Source organism: Manacus candei, unplaced genomic scaffold, assembly GCF_025592945.1.
Source record: "Manacus candei isolate 608988 ecotype Guabito, Panama unplaced genomic scaffold, ASM2559294v1 h1tg000056l, whole genome shotgun sequence".
NCBI lineage: Eukaryota > Metazoa > Chordata > Aves > Passeriformes > Pipridae > Manacus > Manacus candei.
Genome location: NW_026138104.1, coordinates 5901612 through 5921024, shown reverse-complemented (window position 1 = coordinate 5921024; position 19413 = coordinate 5901612). Strand labels below are relative to the sequence as shown.

Below are 19413 nucleotides of genomic sequence, written 5' to 3'. Positions count from 1 at the left end.
CTCATAGGTTAAGACTGTTTTGTTTAGTTCCTCCAAAGTCAAGACTAAAAGTGCTTGAAAGTAGCACAAGTTTGTAATATTGGAGACTTTTTTGTAAAGGTTTGTTAATTTGGAACACTTTCTAAAAATATTCTTCACAGTAGTTCTGTCTGTGGAGACTGAGGAGGGAAAAGGACTTTTTAAAACTGGAATGTTAATATGTGGGATGGTGTAAGATAAGGAAATGAATTTGTGGTGTATGATGTAGTGGCAGTGACAGAAACCAAGCTTACTTGCTCAGTTGCCATGTGTGTACATATGTAGACAAAGATAAAGTGAAGGCTGCAAGTAAAACCTTTAGGATTGATTAGTATTTTTCTTCAGACCCATTGTTTGTAGTAAGCAAAGAAATAAAATACTACAGCCAGAAGAAATTCTGTTTCTTTGTCAAGCAGTTTAAGTCTTTGGGAGCGCAGAAATTTGTCCTTAAGGGAGTTGACCTCGTGTCTGTGGGGATCACTCAGCTACTATTCAAACAAATTCCAGGCTTTGCCATGGTGGCGGGGAAGTGTACACATTTGTCTACTGCTGGAACAGAGAGTCCTAATAACTGACCAGATGGTAGCAGAGGAGCCCTGGCACTGCTACCAGATCTACCATTTTTGTCATTCACTTTTGCATCGATCTTTGACACATTTTGAGATGAAGAATTCCTCTTAGTGTGTTGGAATGAGGAGACCCATCTGCACTAAAGAGTATCACTGTTATTCTCATTTCACCATTATTTATTAATTCCTCCCCGCCTTTCTTCCCCTCCCTCTCTCTCTCTCTCATTATGCAACAATTCTATTTCATTATATTTCAGCGAAAGTGTTTTCCTTAGCGCTCCTCCTTTTACTTTAGTCATCAAAGTCCTTTTATGCTGCTTTCCTTCAATCCTGTTTCAACTGCATAATGTTTTCATTTAACTTTCTAGTATTTTTCATTCTCTCAGTTTTTATTTTAATTATATATTAATGTATTATATCTCTGTGAGACTTTCTGTTTAGCTTTCTCATGTTTTTCTTGGACTTAAATAACAAGGATTTTATTTAATATTACCAAGTTCTCCTTTCAGTCTGAAATGATCTTAGTGAACATTCTGCAATAGCTGAATTTAACTTCTTTTTGTCCCTGATACACCCTTTTTTTCTTTCTAATTGAAACTTGCAAGGCTGATTTTCTCCCCTTTTGCATTTGACCTTTCCCTTTTTTGTCTCCTTCAGCCTAAGTTCTTCAGTTTGAGTTTGCTTGCTGCCACCAGATGAGTAGTGAGAATTAGCATAAAGATGCCTTGATCTGAGGTTTAAGGCCTTCCTTCCTTTATTTTAATGAAAAGGGTCTGCTGCTAACACTCAGGTCTCTCACTTTGCATGGGAAGTGACCTTTTATTCATACTGACAATCCAAATACACAAATGTCAAGAAACCATGAAATTCCACTTATATCTTCCTAGTCTCTTAATTTTGGTTATCAACCTTAAAAGCAACCTGCAGATCGCTATGAGAAAACTGAAAATTTGTGTTAGATACTTCATTGATACTATGTAACAAAAAAGAAATCCAGAAAAGATTGGTGTAAACAACCTCTGAGGAATAAACATGACAAATGGGCATTGCTGGCAATTTGACTCCAAAGTCTATGAAGACTGCAGAAAACACAATGGTCTAGTATCTTCCTTTAAGTTTTGAAGTCTTTATATAGCTTGGAGTGGAAGTTTAATCAATAAGAAACAGTAAGTCCTTTCATCTCTCTCCCTAGTGGCATGTCCTTCTTGTGTGATATGAGCCTTTTGAAGAAGAAAGGCTCCAGAGCAGCTGAGCCTGCTCCCCTCCCTTCCTCCAAACTCTGGGGGTTATCTTTCTCCTTTCCTCACTGAGGCAGGAGCGTGTTGTAGGCCATTAGAAGAACTGCTCTTTGAACTGCAGTGTGGACACAGCCCTGCAAAAAGCAAACATAGACTTTGTGTATTAATGTATATCACTGTCAGCAGCCTTACGCTGGGTACCAGCTCATGGAAAGGGCTTTTATTCTTCAGCCCAACATCGTCATTTTAACGCATTCATTTCAGGGATGTCTCCTTCTTTCTCCCTAGCACACACCAATATCCACTCTTTTTGTAATATGGTTGTTTGTAGGATTTGCCTGAGGCTTTGACACCTATGCATGCGTATCACAGAAAATCCTAGAACAAGGAACTTTGCTGCTGCTTCTGCTCCTGGTTAGTCTAGTCAGAAGACAAACTGGTGAGATGAAATGAAGAAAAAACCTCTTCTTTTCGCATGCTGGAACTGTAGAGATGTTCCCTAGTATGTGGGCCAAGGAGTCTCCTTGCATTGGGATAGTGCTAATAATCTTCTCCTGTGCAAACAGATGGAAGAAGAACAGGAGAGGTTTTGAGGTCAGGACAAATAACCATTAGTAAAAGACAAGTCAAAGGGAAAAAGAAGGAATAATACCTGAATGCTCTTTATATTGGAATAGAGAGATCTGTCTTCCATCTCTAGGTGCAGCTGGCAGGAATACTTAGAAATACCAGGTCAAGCAGAATGACACAGCAGTTATATTTCCTTCTCTGGCAGGCAAGGAAAAATGGTTCTGTTCTGCTAGGGAGCTGAATTCTGTTCCTGTTATGTTGTTCCCTCAAGTTCGGTAATCAAACATGGCATTCGGAGGGAGAAGAATTGTTCAGTTCATGGGAAGAACTATAGGCTTTTGTGGGTTTCTTGTCCTCTTTCAAGTGTGTCAGCAGGCTGCCCTGGCACCGAAAGCTGAACACATCAAAACAGCTCTCTGTCTACTCTAGATACCTCATGGTGAGGGTCACATCCACACTTCACTTAGCCACCAGGCTCTCACATCTGTTTCTGAATTTTTTGTATTTCAGACTAAGTGGTACTTTGGTTTTTCTTCTTCTGCATACCAGCCCCCAGCAGGTTTGCCAACCTGAAAACTAATGTGTGGGAAAAAAATAGTCTTCTTCCACTCAACAGCAGCATAGTAAAAGTGTGCATTTCCATCTTGGTAATTAGGTGATTTTTTTGTTTTTAAGCGTATAATGTACTACAAATGCTTGCAGTCAAATAACAAATACCTCACCACAAACTTCTGTGATATTTTTGAACTTAGCTAAATGTTGGTTATACAGGCTGAAGTGCATGCCTATGTTTGTAACCTCTCTGATGCCACAAATTATTTAATATGAAGAATTTTCTTTGTTAGAGCTCTTATATTCCAGAACTGGTGTCTCTTGATCTTCCATTCTCAAATAGATTTTTGCTGAACTTATATAGTTTCCTTTGTAAAGGTTTGCTGTAACTACATTGTACCTGAAAAGGACATGCTTTTTCACACAGTAAGACAGAGTTCTCTCCCTTCTGAAAATTGCATCTTTCATTTTGAAGGAGTTGTGTTCTGTTGTTTCAGCTTCTGCCTCCTGTTTTACAGTGATTCCTAATGTTCAAAGGGAATTTTTCCCCCTGATTAAAAATAATGACATTGCAGTTGGAGGAGTTTTTGAAAACAGTGGGAGGCTTCCTGGTTTTAAAAAGATGAAACTTTTTCAGCTGTAGATTTGAGGTAAGAAGGAAAAATAAAGGTAAGCTTAGTTGTGAGAGTTTAGATTTCAGTTAGAAACAGGTTGAATATGTTCCTTACACTTGTGCTGATTTCTATAGAAGATTATATGGTAAGAGGATTTATTGATGCTTAATATGTGATTTTGTCTCTGGGTAATCCATTTCAGCCTTTTAAGCCATGTAAGTATAGGAATTCAGAAAGGCAATGGGACTATATTTATGCACTATCTTGAACATTAACAATTTTCCGTCCTAGTCTGGACTATTGGACTTTTAGTGTCTTCTGCTGAGTGCTTTGTTAATGCAGAATATGAGAGAAATTAGTCCAGAAGATTAAATTTCATTCTCTTCTACCACAGAGGTACAAAATATCTGTGAAACCTTTTTTTTTAACATAAAACTTGAAACTTCATGTTGTACTCCAAGCTTAGTTAAATTTTGATTAAGGTTTAATTTAGGGTTCTGGGAGTAAAACTAAATATTCCACACTAGTTGTAATACATTAAGAAATAAACTGTGATTCGTCTGAAAGCACATTTTCATTCACTGTATGTTCACTGAGGATGAGTTAACGTTCCAAGGAGAGCTTTACTTTTCACACTTCCAAAATATTTTTGCATATATTCCTGATATGGTTTGAAGCTGGCTCCCTACCAAGTCTCCAAACCTTACCACAAAAAGTCCCCCCCCCCAAACCTCAGGGAGAAGAGGGAAAGAAAAAAACAATAAAGAAAACTGAAACGAGAGAGAGACAGCTAAAGCAATATATATATAAATATATTTACACTTATGTTACAGTTATATACAATTGAAATATATATGCAATTTCACAAGGGAAAGGGAAGGTGGAAGGGAAAAGGAACAAAAACAAAATAAAATATATATATACCAATCAGTAGCCCAAGATCTAGCAACTAAAAGAATTGGCAAAAAAACTATCTTACTACTCTCCTTGGGACAACCAAAAGTCGCTCTGGAACGATCACCGGCAACCTCCGTCTCCCAAGGTCGACAAGGCCCCACCAGGCCTCGCTCCCCAACACGGCAGACTCAACAGCGGGGAACCTGCACCTCCAAGCTGCCAGAAGGAAAGAGAGCGAAGGCCTTTCCTCCTTTCTTCTTATAGCCCAGCTTACGTAAAAATCGTAGGGAATACTGGGTAAATCTGGGCCCTTCCTTGGCTACAAACTGGTCACCAAGGAAGGCCTAGCCCAAACTACCACAATTCCTTATGCCTATCTTTGATTCCCTTGCTTCTCTCCCACATCCTTGACATCTGGCATCATCAAAAGGCAATACCTGCCCATCCAGGTGGAGTAGAATCTGGAAGAGATCCTGTTTCCAATTTCTGTAGAGTAGCAGCAGTTCCAGGGATCCTTCTGTTTGATCTGCTGGCTGTCTGAGTTTGATGGTCCCTTTTTCATTAAACAGTTGGTGAGCAGAAAGTGGAAAGGAAATTTCCAAGTGACTCAACAGTTGGAAGTGTTAATGGTTCCCTTGGCAAGCAGTTGTTTCAGTTGTTCAGTGTAGTCCCCTAGAGCAGCTTTTGATACACTTCAGAGGATTTTATATCCAGCAGACAGTAAATATAATTAGTAAAATTATGTGCAGTGACGTACATGATCCTGGTCCATGCTATCTTTCCACCATTGTTCAGACTGGTTATACACACTATGCAAATAAATGCACAGAAATCAAAGCACAGCTTCTGTGAGAACTTACAGGCTTCTCTCTCTAAGGCACAAGAGCTACAGTAGATGTTCAGTAAATGTAAGAGAATTCAAATTATAATTGAAGGCGTGTGGGTAATGTAACATGTAAACATGACCTTTATTTTACTCTTTCCTTTTGTGAGGAAGCCTAGAGCAAAACCCTGCCTATTCACAATTTAAGTAGGAATTGCAGCTTCCTGTGGTACACCATGGCCCCACTAGGACTGAGGATGCCTCGGGCTGGCTTTAAGACATTGTGTGCCTTCATAAATAAAATAATATGGTCTGGTGCACGAGGAAAGAAAAGGCATATTGTACTGTTTTCTCAGCTGAGATGTGCTACAGCTTAGATTGAATGTCAGGCAAAAAAGTCAGCTGGTGGTAAGGTTTGTTTGTCAGTGACACCAAATCCTGACTGCAATTCATATTCAGAGCAGGATGCCCTGCAATTTGGTTATGTCCCAGGTACAATACCAGAGGGGTAAATGAGGATACATATGAGTGTTGTAGTATACCAGCTGTTAATAGATGCATAGGCTAAACTCTTTGGTCTGTACAGCTACCACTAATGACTAATTCCAAAGTAATATTCATAGTGGTGTCTGACTAAAATGAACGGGGGTAGTCCTTTTATATTTGAATGGTTGGAACAATTCCTAAGACACAATGTAGTCTATATAGTCTCTGTTATTAATTCTTTTCTCCTCAAGTTGCAATAGAGTATTTAATGTATTAAATCTGGTTTTGTGAGGAAAATGAGTGAATTGAACATCTAGAAAAGATTTGTAGTTGAACATTCAAAATGGAATATTTTGTTAGTTGCACTACATTTGACTGGTCTAAAATGTTCTGTGTTCTTCATAATAACCCTAAAATGACATTTTAGGATTCAAAACTGGGAATAAATAGGACTCCACTTTTAGGGTTAGAAGCCAAATAGTTGAAGTAGTTTTACCAATGCTGTAGTAAGAAATTGTCAGTGGGATCTGGAAGGGGGGATAAATGGTTTGTATTTTAAGTGAAATAAATTGTGAGTAAAGTAGATTGTTGTAACTGCCCATAGAGTCCTAAATGTTAGATATAGAATTCATACAGTTTTTAAAATTCCCAAAACAACTGTTCATAGAAGTTGGATGAAGATAATAATTATTATCATTCATTCTAAATTGTAATTCTGTATTTTGTGCATTTCCATTTTACCATTTTTTAGCAAAAACCACAAAAACATGTGAGTATGAATAAACACTACAAACAGCCTTTTCCTATATTTTTAAAGGCTGATAACACTTAAAATATTTTACTTACTGTATTTCCAGGGAGATCATTTAACACCCTATTTTATAACAAACACCTTTAGCTTTCATGTGAAAAAGCTTTTGTTTGAAGGGTCTGCTATGGAATTACATTTATCAAATCAGTTCTTCTGAGTGTTTATGGTCTTACAGTCCTAAATGGCCATTGCAAAGGCAGGCTGGGGAAGCTGATGGCATTTTCTGATCATCAAAACTGTCTGCTCTGCCAGAACAGGACTGGCTTTTGCTCTTTGCAGGCTGTGAGACAGCCACTCACCACCTCACTGCTCCACAGTCAGACACAGACAGAGACTCCGTGGATCGTTCGAGATTTGGCTTCTTTTCCTCTCCTGTTGTATTTAATACTTTACAACTCTGTGATGCTTTACTATGACAGTAATGTATTAGCGATCATAAAAGCTTTTAAGATGTGACTCAATATCCTCCAATCCCTATTCCTCAGTAAAAATGATGCTCTAAGGAGTATCCACAACCACTTCCTGGCAAAAATATTCCCTGTGTTATTGTCTTTTAATGAAGAGAGTGGATGTTCTGCTTACTGTCCTCTTTCTTTTAATGTTGACTGTAGAAAACAGGACATCCTGGGTTCATTTCATTTTTCTCTAGACTGTGACATTTAGTAACTGCTCGCAGACAAGGCTCCTGGAGACTGTGCTAGCCTGGCTTTCTCTGAATATATCGCTTTTGTGCAGTGCCTCTGAAGGAAAATCAAAGCCATACTACTTTTTTTTAAAGGAAGAAATTGTCTGTCAGAGACTGGCTTTTTGCAGTACAGAGACTTAGAACCCTCAGAGAGGCCAAAATGAACCTTGGGAAATAGCTTGCCCTGAAAAAGAATATAAAGGAATTGACCCACCATTCCTCAAAACGTGAAGAATTAAGGAGAAGGTCTGAATGACCAGACACATAGGCCATGAGGTACTAGAGAGACAGTTTGCCAACTGTTCTTTCACTATCCTAGCTAGTACTTCTAAAATTACCACTCCATCTGCTATTGGATTTATGATGGACTTATACCATAAAGACCAGTGTGACTATTATTAGTGATATTGCCTGTTCATAAAAATCAGGGACTTTGGACTGACATATGAAATAGTCCCTGCCTAAAAGGGAACCTCAAACAAAACACAGAATTCTATATGTCATGAGCACATTAGACATTCTTTTTGTTGTTCCTTTCAAAATTTCTTAGCTTTCTTTGATGTATGCTAAACAGCTATGTGAGATCTTCTGTGGTAATTTCATTCAAAATCAGATTTAAATTTCTTATGTTGAAATTGCTTTTAAGAGTTGTAATTGCATGATTCTGCATTTCCCATAATGATCTACTTCAGCTTGTATGGTGGATACATATAGTTAGTCTCAGTTATTGCTGGCTGATAAAATAGTGTTCTAAAATAATGATACTTAAAACAGTCTTCATCTAATCATGACACTAATGAAGTTTAAAATATTTATTTTATACATTCTAGTATGTCTAAGTAATCTTGAGAGGAGAGACATTTTGATTTTTTGCATCATGAATAATTAATGTTAATTAGAGATTAGTAATTTTGTTGACCTCCTCTCCATCATTTTTTAAGTATTTGAATATTGCATGGCGCTTATCATATATCTTTAGAATTTAGGTTATGGAAACTTCCTAAGCTTGTTATGCTCTGAATTTGCCTCTGACTCCAAGTAGTTCAGAACTTCAATTCTAATGAGGTCAGTGAGCATGGCAGATATTTATTAACAGTCTGTGTGAATTAGGCCATACTTTCAGGTTGTTATTTCAACAACCTAATTATATCTGGGTTTGATATTCCAATTTACTAAGTATTACTGACTCCTGTAATGGATAGTATGCAGACAAACTGCTGCTTCTGACAGCACAACTGAGAACAACCATTCTGGTAGCTTAGACATCTGTGAAAGCAAGCTCACTGACGAGTAAAGGGCAAGGAAAAGAAGGAAAAAAAAGGAAATAAAAGCAATGAAGAGAAAGTTACTTTTACAAGAAAAAATGCCAAGATGCCTTACCATGATGTTTTCTACTGTTCTAAAAACAGCACTGTTCTGTATCAGGTCTCAGCATCTGCAGTCTTCAGGTTAGTATTTTTTGTGTGCTTACACAGTCTGAACTATTCTCAGTAAATGTGACTCTGCTGTGCTACTCTTTTTGATTAGAAAATAACAAAACTGTGTAATAGATAAAAGTTATAATCAGTTTAGAGTGTGTTTTTCAATTTTCTAGCTTATTTGGAAAGTTAGTGCAGAGCAATTTAACTTTAGACATGACAGGGAAATTTTCAATGTTGTTCATCTGAAGATAGCAGTTTAATGCCAAACATTTTGTAGGAATGGATCACTTGTGATTAATAACATTGCTAAAATAACTCTATTTATTTCAGTTTGAGATTGTTAAGGTTATAGCTTGACATTTTTAAAACAAAGAATTCAGTCTTATTTTGAAGTATGTTTAATTTTGAAGAGCCACATAAATTATAATAAAGATTGAAAAGTGTAAATATTTTTATATGATTAGCAAAAAATTGTTTCTTTACCCAATTTTTAAAATTTCTTTTTGCATGAACCTTTGGGATTTTTTTAAATTTGCATCCTAGTTTGGGACAGGAGCATTCTTGGCCATCATTTCTGCACTGTAAAATTATTTATGGGGTTTTCGTAACGTTGTCTGTATCTAACATACCTGTACTCTTCTGTTTGTTTTCTCTGCTCCTGTGACTTCTTTACTATGCCCTTTGGAGACCATCTCCTTGCTCAGTACCATGGGGGTGCTGCAGAGTTCTGCAGCTCATATCAACCTCTCTAGGCAATCCTTGCACACGCCTTGAAGTCTGTTAAGTTCTCTGATACCTGTTTTTAGCTGGCTGCATTAGGCTTAATCCTCTCTAAGCTTCCACTATGACTTTTTTCAAATACTGTGGAGACCTAGGATGCAAGTAGTTGAGCAGTGCATGCCACATGTAAGCATACAGGAGCATCTGCATTATATGGGGTGCTTTGTTTGGAACTGGATGCTGGGATATCTGGAGGGAAGCATCCTATGAGAGGCTCAGCTCTTTTGCTGTTTGAACTCAGAGGTAGCTTGCAGAAAAGTGAAGTGCTTGGGGGGACATACCTTGGGACAACTGAGCTCATCCAGCAGTTTGCTGCCTTCTGCTGTCTGTGGCCTTGGGCACTTGGTCCCGCTTCCATCCTTGCACTGAATCTATCACTGTCCTGATCCCTTGCTGAGCTGACTTAGCTCACCAAGCCAGCAGAAAAACAACCTAGATGAGAGGAAGGAAAAGGTGGTAGGAGTGTTAGGTTGTCTCAGCCACCTCACGGTACATAACCAGCAGCCAATATCTGGGGAAAGTGATAGAAAACAAAAAAAATAAACCAGAGTTTGTAAGCAAAGTTACATCAGTGAAACTTTTCAGAGAAGGCTTTGAAAGCTATCAGTTGTTATTATCCAGCAGCTTCAACACAGCAGTAACAGTTGTATTTCCTATATTTCCTAGGGTTGTATTTCCTTAGCTATGTTTTCTTGTAACTCTCACTGGGAAGTGGTGAAGGGGGTTGTGCAGTTAGGGCACAGTGACCTGTCCACGTGAACAGCACAAGGTGTACCCAAGTACCACAGGTACTGTAGACCTACATGTCCCCACATGTGGTTGCATCACTATGACTGTGTCTTCTGTTGCATGGGACATGGCTGAGTAATTTCTAAGGAAAGGATAAAAGAAAGAAGGAACTGAAAACTAAGGGAGAGGCTTTCTAAAGAAAGGCTCTGAGGCCTGTACTAAATGTTGCAACCTATGGAAAATAAGGCAGCAGCAACAAGGCAAAACAGGGGAAGGACTTCAATATATGTGGAACAGCATGATTCCCATAAGCAGCTTGATCTATTTTGGGTGAGCTGATCGAAATGGCGGTTACACAGTATAATGATACTCTATTCTGGCTCTATTGCAAGTTTTATGCCTCTCAGAAAATCTAGAGCTTATTATGTAGTGTCTTGGAGACACTAGACTTAAGCACATGCTAATCATAATCTTTCTTTTTACTTTGTACTCTCTCGTGTAGTTATTACAAAATGTGAGAACTCACTTCTTTGTGAGTTCTCTGAAGTCTTAGGAGTGAAATGATGAATTAAGGTAATATCAAAATAGCAAGTGAAATAAATGCTTAAAACTGCATGATGTGTGTGGGAGTAAATTAAGTGATTGTTATTTTCCATCTGATGGTGTAAATGGCATGTGTTGCGGTAAACGGCAAAAATGCAGTAGTTAGCAGTGAGGATATGTTGTTTTACCATGGATTATCAAGGTTCTGCTGTACAAAAGAATGAAAGAGCTTAAGTATGGTTTTGATAACATGTATCTTGGAACCTAACATTGAAGTGATTTTTCTTTTTTGCGTAATCTTTTTTTTTAACCTTGTAGTTATACAATTATACCTTGTAGTTATACAATTTAACCTTGTAGTATACAATGCTCTCTAAATGATTCCTTTCCAGTTTCCACAATCTGACGCTTTTCTGTCCCAGTTCTTCTCAAAGCATATCCTGATTGGTACACATTCTGCAGACCCCATTGTCTGTGGCAGCAATTTGATACTTGCTATCATTCTTTCAGCTGCTTCTTTCTCTTGAAGGCTTCCTCTCTGCTTGCCTTATATCATGTTCATTCATTTTTCTCTCTCTTTTCTCTGAGGAAGCCTATAAAGAGATATATGATAAGTTTCTTCAAGTAGATAATTTAAAATGAATATCTGGCTTTCTTGGTAAGTGGGACAAGGAAAACAAAGTTTTGATACACTAGAATACATCTGGTAAAGTCTTAATGCAGCAAGAAAAAACATCCACCTGTATTTCTGGGAGCAATGGTCAGCCCTCAGCTCCCTCACCAATAAATCTGGCTTCAGTTAAATGAATTTCATGTTCCATCACTGTATTTTATTGTTCCCTTAGGTTATCTAAAACCATTGCTTTTGCTGTTGTTGCAGTCAATGATGTTATAGAACTTTATACTTCAGTCTGACCAAAAGACTGCAGTTAACTATAGGTGATGATGATGAAGACAATTCAAACTCTTTCTCTGCATCATTTAATCTCACCTTGAATCATCTGTATGTCACCAGAAATACAGCTCAGATATGTTGTCTCTTCACTATTCAGCTTATTTATGTGATTCCCAAATTGTCTTCCAAACAGACAACCATCTGAATGTTTCTTAATTATTTTTGTAAAGATTTGTTAAAAAATAATGATTGTTTTTTGCAGCTCTACTACAGTATTGTTTTAATGAAAAAAAAACCCACAAAAAACCAACCCATGTGTAATTATTCAATCAAGTGTCTTCAACACTAAAAAGTACTGATATATATGCTCACATATATGATACCTAAATAAATTACTAGGAGATAATCAACACAGCAAATCCTAGAATTTCCTTCTTTTTTTTTGGTATAGAATCTTTTTCTAATATTCAGCTTCTAGCACTTCCCAAAATTTCTAATGCTTTGGAAGAAAAACTTTGTTTTCATGGATCTGTGGTTTCCACCACTGCAGATAAAGTAGTAAACAGGTTTGCTGAGACAGTTTGACAGAATTCTCTTAGCTTACAAGAGACTGATTGCTAAAGAGGAGAGCACATCTCAGATCTCCTGCTGTCACTTGTCACAGAGGCAGGAGGCACAGATTATCCTCCCCAGAATGAGCCAGTTCATTTGGAGGCTATAATGAAGCTGACCATCAGTAGGCTTGCTGCCTTACACTGACAAGGGATGCTTGATAGAAATGGAGTAAGATCTGTTTTGGGAAGAAGGAATCCAGTTCCTACCAGCATCTTTACTTTTCTAAAGAAGAAGAGAAGAAAGGGACTCTGGGGTGTCTGCCCCTGCCAGGGACCAGGGAAGAGCTACCAGCCCATTGTTGCTGCAGAGCAGGCTGGGTGCTGACTGATCAGCAGCCAGTGTTGGCTGCAAATATTCCTCCTGTTAAGTTAAGAAGTTCAAGCTGTGCTCAGTTTTCAACTCACAGAGCCAATTTATGGGTGGTATGAGGAGATAAGGCTTCGTTGGCTTCTATGAACTGACCTACATTTATGCTGGTGGTGAATTAGGCAAAATATATTCATTCCAGCTTGATCTCAGAACCTTTGATTAAATTATGTTTTTCTCTATTGTCTCATAAAGGGCTACATCTGGTCATGTAGAAATAGCTTGTAACAACATTGAAACATAAATTATTTGATGAACTACTTAGGACTATTCACTTAATGCATGATAATCCTGTGAACATGTTAATGAGCAGCAATTCTCTGATGATTGAACTGCTTTAAAATGTCTTTCTACTTATATGTCATTAGAATGAACTTGGCACTTCTAAAACATCCATTATTCATCATGTTCCAGTGTTGCATCTGACTGTGTATCACTAATTTCACTCACTTAACAAAACAATCTATTCATTACAATAGTTTGAAGCATGTTTTCTACATCAGAAAAATTCTAGTTAAATATACAATGTTACTTATCTTTACAAATATCATAGAGCAAAAAGTAGCATCCCAAATTGTAATTACACACTTAGCGCATTTGGATATGCTAACTAAAACTAAATGGAAGTTTTAAGAAGAACCTTCAGTTGAAATAAATGATTTTGTTAGCTGGAGGAGCAGCATTGGTAAAACAGCTCACCGAAAGCAAAAGGTTGACTTTTCTTTCTGAAATAGTTCAGCAAACATTTTCTCAGTAATGCCTTTTCATGTGTATTTATTGTCCCAATAATTTAAGAAACAGAGAAAGAGAATTTTTAGTGCAAATATGAATACTTCCTAATATATATATTTTCAATGGTTTTTCCTGCTTCTCCCATGTATTTTTTCATTTTACAAGTCCTGGATCATTCCAGACATTGTGAACCCCATTAAATCCTACATTAGCTTTGGTCCTTTTTGAATCTGTGTGTGATGGCTACTTCAGAAGAGTTTCTTCCCAGCAAGCCCAAGAGATCTATCTCAGAAGGCGTTGGACTGCTGTATGACTCCATGGTTGAAGATTTTTTACTCATGTCCTGCAAGGACTCTTCTCCTTAAAGCAGCAGACAGCTTTTGGTAGAGGAGTTAGATAGAATATCAGCTAAGTGGACCACTTGAAGTAGTATCAACAGAAATGCATTTTCTTTTCAGTGTAGCTAAATGAATTTCCAACTGAATTAGCAAAATTCTGGTAAATAACTGTGGAGATGGGCTAATAACCTCCAAACAAGCCAGAAGACTTTTTTCTCAGAGTGAATGAGAGTCTTATAAAACACACAAATATATGGTGATGAAACTTTCAGTCTTTAGCTGTTGAAAACCACTTCAGTCTCTTAATTTTACTTTAAAAATGCTTATTTGCCTGACTAGGAAAATAGTCAGTAGTCACTTATGCTGGGCTTACTTCTCAGAGTTTTTTGATCAAACGTGTTTTTAACACACTCTATTTTGGTCTGTTGCTGAAGTAGGATGTTTGGGCAGATATGAGAGGTTTATGAATGCTTTCCTAGTAACCAATGGAGTTAGGGAGTCTCTGTTGGTTGTATTAATGCTTTCAGCAGCTCTTGGTAAAATAGAAGTCAACGTATTAACGATTAACATAAAAAATTGTTAAAATAATGTGAATAAAATATGTGTTAAAGAGGTGGAACAATTGTGTGATAAGAGGAAGATACTAAAAAAGGTGGACTTTGAAGCATTTAAGTAAGCATGGATCTCTCTGTGCTTGGCTAAGAATGTTGATAGCATCAGACTGAACTAAGAAACTCAACTCTGTGTTCACTTTTTAACATTTCTGTCTCTTCCTGTGAATCACAATCCTTCTTTGCTTGTAACACAATAACTAAGAGTTAGTTTGCAATGAGTTAAGAATTAATTGCAGTTAATTTCTACTGAAGTATTTAAAAACTATTAATATAGCTCTTTTTCATTAATCTTTCCTTAAAAATGTCAGTTTATGGGACATATGTGTGATACTTCATCTGTGATAGTACCAAAATTGAATTAGTGGTGTCTCAAGCTTTCATACACCTTTTTATGGTTAGACTTCTAATGGTAAGTTAAACTTTTCCTTCCAACTAAGCTTGATAGTGTTTGTAGACTAAATACAGCTTTGGCTATATTTATGTGTAATTCAACCTATAAAAAGCCTTATGTTGTATATGGAAATAATTCTGACTGTTTTATATGGAGGAATTGATATTAACAATGCAAATAGTTTCTACAAAATGCTAGAATAAGGACCATTTAAAAATCTTAATTAAGGTGTCTGTATTTCTTTAATGCAGCCCCTGTTCTCCCTGGGGCATATCAGCAAAGCCAGACTCAAGGATATGGATACATGCACCAGACCAGTATGTCGTCCATGAGGTCCATGCATTCACAGCCTCATTCAGCAAGTCTGGTGAGTATTGGATTTAAAGGAGAATTTTATTTGGTAAGCAACATCATCAGCAATTGGGAAATCTCTTAAATATGATTGAATGGATCCCCTTGAGTTCTACAGCTAAACTATTTGACTGTCCTAGTCCTAAATGTAAGTGACAGTCCTCATGTATAAAAAAGATTTAAGAGACTATAGGCAGTGGTAAGAACTCTTGCATCATAATGCATAAAAAAATAATTTATGATATCCAGAAAAATAACTGAATCTTTTACCTACTTAAAACAAATAGTAAATGCTTGGACAATATTTCACAGGCTGAACTTTATATTATACACTGTGATGAATTCATGCTCCTAGTACTGGATGAAACCCACGGATCTCTTAAGATCACCCTGTTGATTTAAATTAGTTTCAATTTTTTTGACTCACTGATTTTGTACTACAGGCTTTGTGCCTATCTGAATTACTTATTTCTTCTTGTATAAAGCTGGCTCAGTCTCTGTATTGGTGTGCCCTTTCTAATTCAACTGAAGAGTCATGCACCAACTTGTGCCTGATCCAAACTGAGTTATACTGGTGGGCAACTGAGAAGAACCTTTATCATGAAACTGTGGCCACATCACAAAGTTCTTAATTGTGGTGGATGGGAATGTAAAGCTGGAGTGAATATTTCATTTTAGAAGTAACTGGTCCTGGTAGGAGAGCTCAATGGGTATTCCTAAAAATGGGATTTTTAGGAAATTGAGCTTCTTTTTTCCTTTTGAACTCTTTATATATAAAGTTCATTTTTAATGGTTATCATATTTTTTAAATTATATTGCTGCCTAGAGATTCCGTAGTTCAGATCCAATCACCTTTTACCTTAAAAATATTGACTTGCAATTTTGAAGTTTAAACTATTTTGAATGGATGTATATTTACTACATCTGTCACATTTTAGAGATGGATAAATATTTAATTATGAACCAAACTTAGAGCTTACTGAGCTTGAAAATGTTTGTTTTCCAGATTACTGAAACTTGTATTTTTTTTGTAAGAGTGAAACTCTGTGACATTTTGTATTGTAAAGATCATGATGTTCGGTGAGGTGTGAGTGGTTTCAGGCTTCCCAGAGTCTTATCTGCCTGGGGCTGAGGGTGCTAACTTGCTGGAAAATCTGGGATTCAGATACCTGCATCTTTGAGTGAATCAATAACCTGAGAATCTCTTTGGACAGCTGCATGACAGCTGTGAGACAGCTGATGCTGGAATCAAACATTAATTTCCAAGGATATCACAAGGCACTTGGGGAACTGGCTGTTTTCCAAAAGGGCCAGAGTACGAAAAGTAGGAGACTGGAAAGCCTCGACTTTGCCAGGAGATTTCTAGTAGTTGGGGAGTAAAGCAAACAGCTTTTAAATCCAGCAGATAGAGAATGGAGATGCCTGCAAATCTTGAAATGCACTTACCAGCCTTTGCAGCCATGTGGGCAGGTAGATGACTACTACTGCCCTTCTATCTCTATGTCCCAGCGACTTATGTGGCAGACTGTTGAAACAGCATAGTTTCAATCATCATGAGAATCAACATCTGCCTCTCCTTCCAGAACTGGAAATGTAAAGGTAGTAGGAAAAGGAAGGGAGTGACATTAAAGGATTTTAAAAATAAAGGATTGACTTATTTCGACAGGATTTCTTATTCCTTTTGTGCAACTGTTGTCACTTGACATTCTTTTAAGTGATAATAGCTGCTTATCATGGGAAAACAGCAAACATCATGATTTGAACAGATCTTGCTGCTGTTAAAAACTGAGTGGGCTTCCTTGTAGACAGTAAACCCCAAACATTTCCAGAAATCAAGGACTGCTGCCTGGTGCTGACTGCTAACTTGCCAGTCTGGTGAGGAAGACATGAGCATGATGTTGTCACCCCAGGGTATTGATTCTGCTCCAAAAGAGGCATCTCAGATGCATCTAGAAACCTGCTGTACTCCTTTGCCTTTCCACCTTCATGCCAGAAGACTGCATTTTCATTACCCTGTGAAGCCTATCCAGGGTGCTGGACATGCTACTCTCAGCTATTGGGATGATACAGAGGATTCTCTGCATGTGCTTGGGGGAAACCCCTGATTGAGGGTGTGTTTAAATGTAGTAATTAGCGCAGACTGAAAATATCTAGTCTTGGAGTGCTTTTAAAATGTGATATGGACGTGGTGTAGGAGATCTGACAAACACAATATTTAGGTTCATTGTTTTCAGCTGCTTATCCAGTTCTGGGCTTGGAGCAGTACTATCAGAGATGTGGTGTTGTCTGGCTAGTAACAGAGGGAAGAAAGAAGTAAGAGAAGAAAGTAGCAGCAGGAGGAGATTGAAGGAAAGAAATCTTAGACTGAATAGTGACCTCAAAGCACAAACAGCTTTTGAGACTTAAGTAGAAGCAGTGAAGGTGACAAAGTCACTCCTCAGTGCCTGAGTATGGCCAGGACATCTCTAGGGTGAGAGTGATTAAGTTCCCATGGGTTATATCAGTGTGAGCATAATTGAAGAGTTAGCTACTGTCGTAAAACTACTCCTTTCAGCTGACTTGTATTGTTATTAAATCAGTGTCCCCAAAAGATATAAATTCATTTTATAATCATGCCCACCAGTCTTCTATACTGAGAAACCGAATTTTTCTAATTTCTACAGTTTCAAAATTTGGTTTATTTCATTTTGAGCTGTGTTTTGTGTGAGGCATGTTCCTAATGCAATCTTTTGATAGATTTTTTTTTTCCTCAGATAAATTGCATTATTTTCTGATTCTTAACTTTTGCTCACTTTCTGTGAGCAGTTCTGTATAATGGGCTGAATTAAATTGTTACTCAGATTACAAAGTGTTTTATAACAGATGCCTGCAGGCTGTTTACCTCTTTGGAAAATAACACACCTTCAGATATCTAGAAGTGATAGGAAAACAAAACCCTTGTTGCAAGTTAGCTGCTGTTTGTGAAAGGATGCTCCAACAGGTACTGCTCCTTGCAAGGAGCCATCCATAGAATGAGTATAAACTAGTGGATGAAGTGGAAAAATGTATCTGTCAGTTCAGATCTAGCTAGGGAGCTGAGAATATAAATTGGTCTTCAGTTCTTTATGTGCAGAGGACTTAACTGTTCTATCTAAGCAGTAGCTGTGAGATAGACCTTTGAGGAAGTGAGAAATAAGTGAGTATTTGATTGTTTTACAAAACTCTAAACTTTTCTTACAACCTGTTGTACTCAGTACCTGCTAAACTCACTACTGACAGAGGAATAATTCACTAAAATGCATTTTAAAAATCCCTTCTTTGAGTCCTTTAGGCATTGTAATTCTCAATTATATAGCACAGACTACACTCTGCAGTGATAATTAGGCATTAAATGCTAACAGGATTATTATGGAGATTTCTCCTGACAGCCATTTAGCACCTAATTAGGTGTTAAGGCCATAAATTTAGGTTTCTCAGCAGCATTTAGGGCCCTAATAAATTCTTTTGAAGTTTGAAATTACCAGCTTGTCTTCACAACTGTGCCACCACAGTGAGGTAAACAAGCTGCCTTTAAGGAGACAGCAGTAGTATGTCCTTTGCCATCGTGCTCTAAGGATGAGTGAGCATCCTTCTGAGTGAGCAAGAACTCTCTATTTTTCCAATTTTATGTTAGTTTAATAAAACATTTAATCTCTTCTCCCAGCCTTTGCCCATTTAAGGGAGACATATAGGCATGGCTCAGAGTGAAATCCATTTGCTGTCTTATGCCAGATATAGATTTATTACCATTTTTCTTAAATGGACCCTCTTTTGAAATAAATTTTTCAAAGGGCTAACTGCTGCTGAACTTGTTGTAATAGCATGTTTTTCACTGCTGAGTTAGTTTAGAGAAAGTTAGTTAGTTGAAAAAGTTGGAAAAAATAAGATTCCTAAAAGCAGAGGGTCTTCTGACCGCTAGTTCTCTTTAAGGAATTTTACTTGCTGTGATGTAGTGCATAAACGATGATGCTTTTTTTCATCAACTCCCATGAACACTTGGAAGACTTTTAGGAACCTTTGGTTGAAAATTAGTCTTGGTCACAGCTTGTAGGGCAGCAAAATTACGAGGCACTGCAGAGAACAATTATACAGAGCAAGACTGAAATACAGTTCAGAGTAGGCTTGATAGGAAAGGTGGTCTCCAGTGGTCTCCATTGTTTGAACAGGAGCTGATTCTCCATACTGTTTAATCTGCACTACCAGTTATAAAGGCAAATCAAAACAAGAAGTGTATTTCTGGCATAGGAACAGAAATGATAAATTGCCTTATAGTGTTTGGATTAAGTAATTCCACATTTCCAACATGTAACAAATGACATCCTCACTCTGTATGGAGAAGTCTCCACCTTTTCAGAAA

The 19413-nt window shown here is 37.4% G+C and overlaps 1 protein-coding gene across 5 annotated transcripts in view; it reads left to right on the top strand.

Annotated features, from left to right (window-relative positions):
- Positions 1-19413, top strand: part of NEBL (nebulette) — a 253449-nt gene that overhangs the window by 227085 nt on the left and 6951 nt on the right. For all 5 annotated transcript variants that reach the window (XM_051802509.1, XM_051802508.1, XM_051802510.1 and 2 more), the window contains one exon: positions 14939-15054. In XM_051802509.1, coding sequence (XP_051658469.1) covers positions 14939-15054 — 116 coding nt within the window. The remainder of the gene's footprint in view (positions 1-14938; positions 15055-19413) is intronic.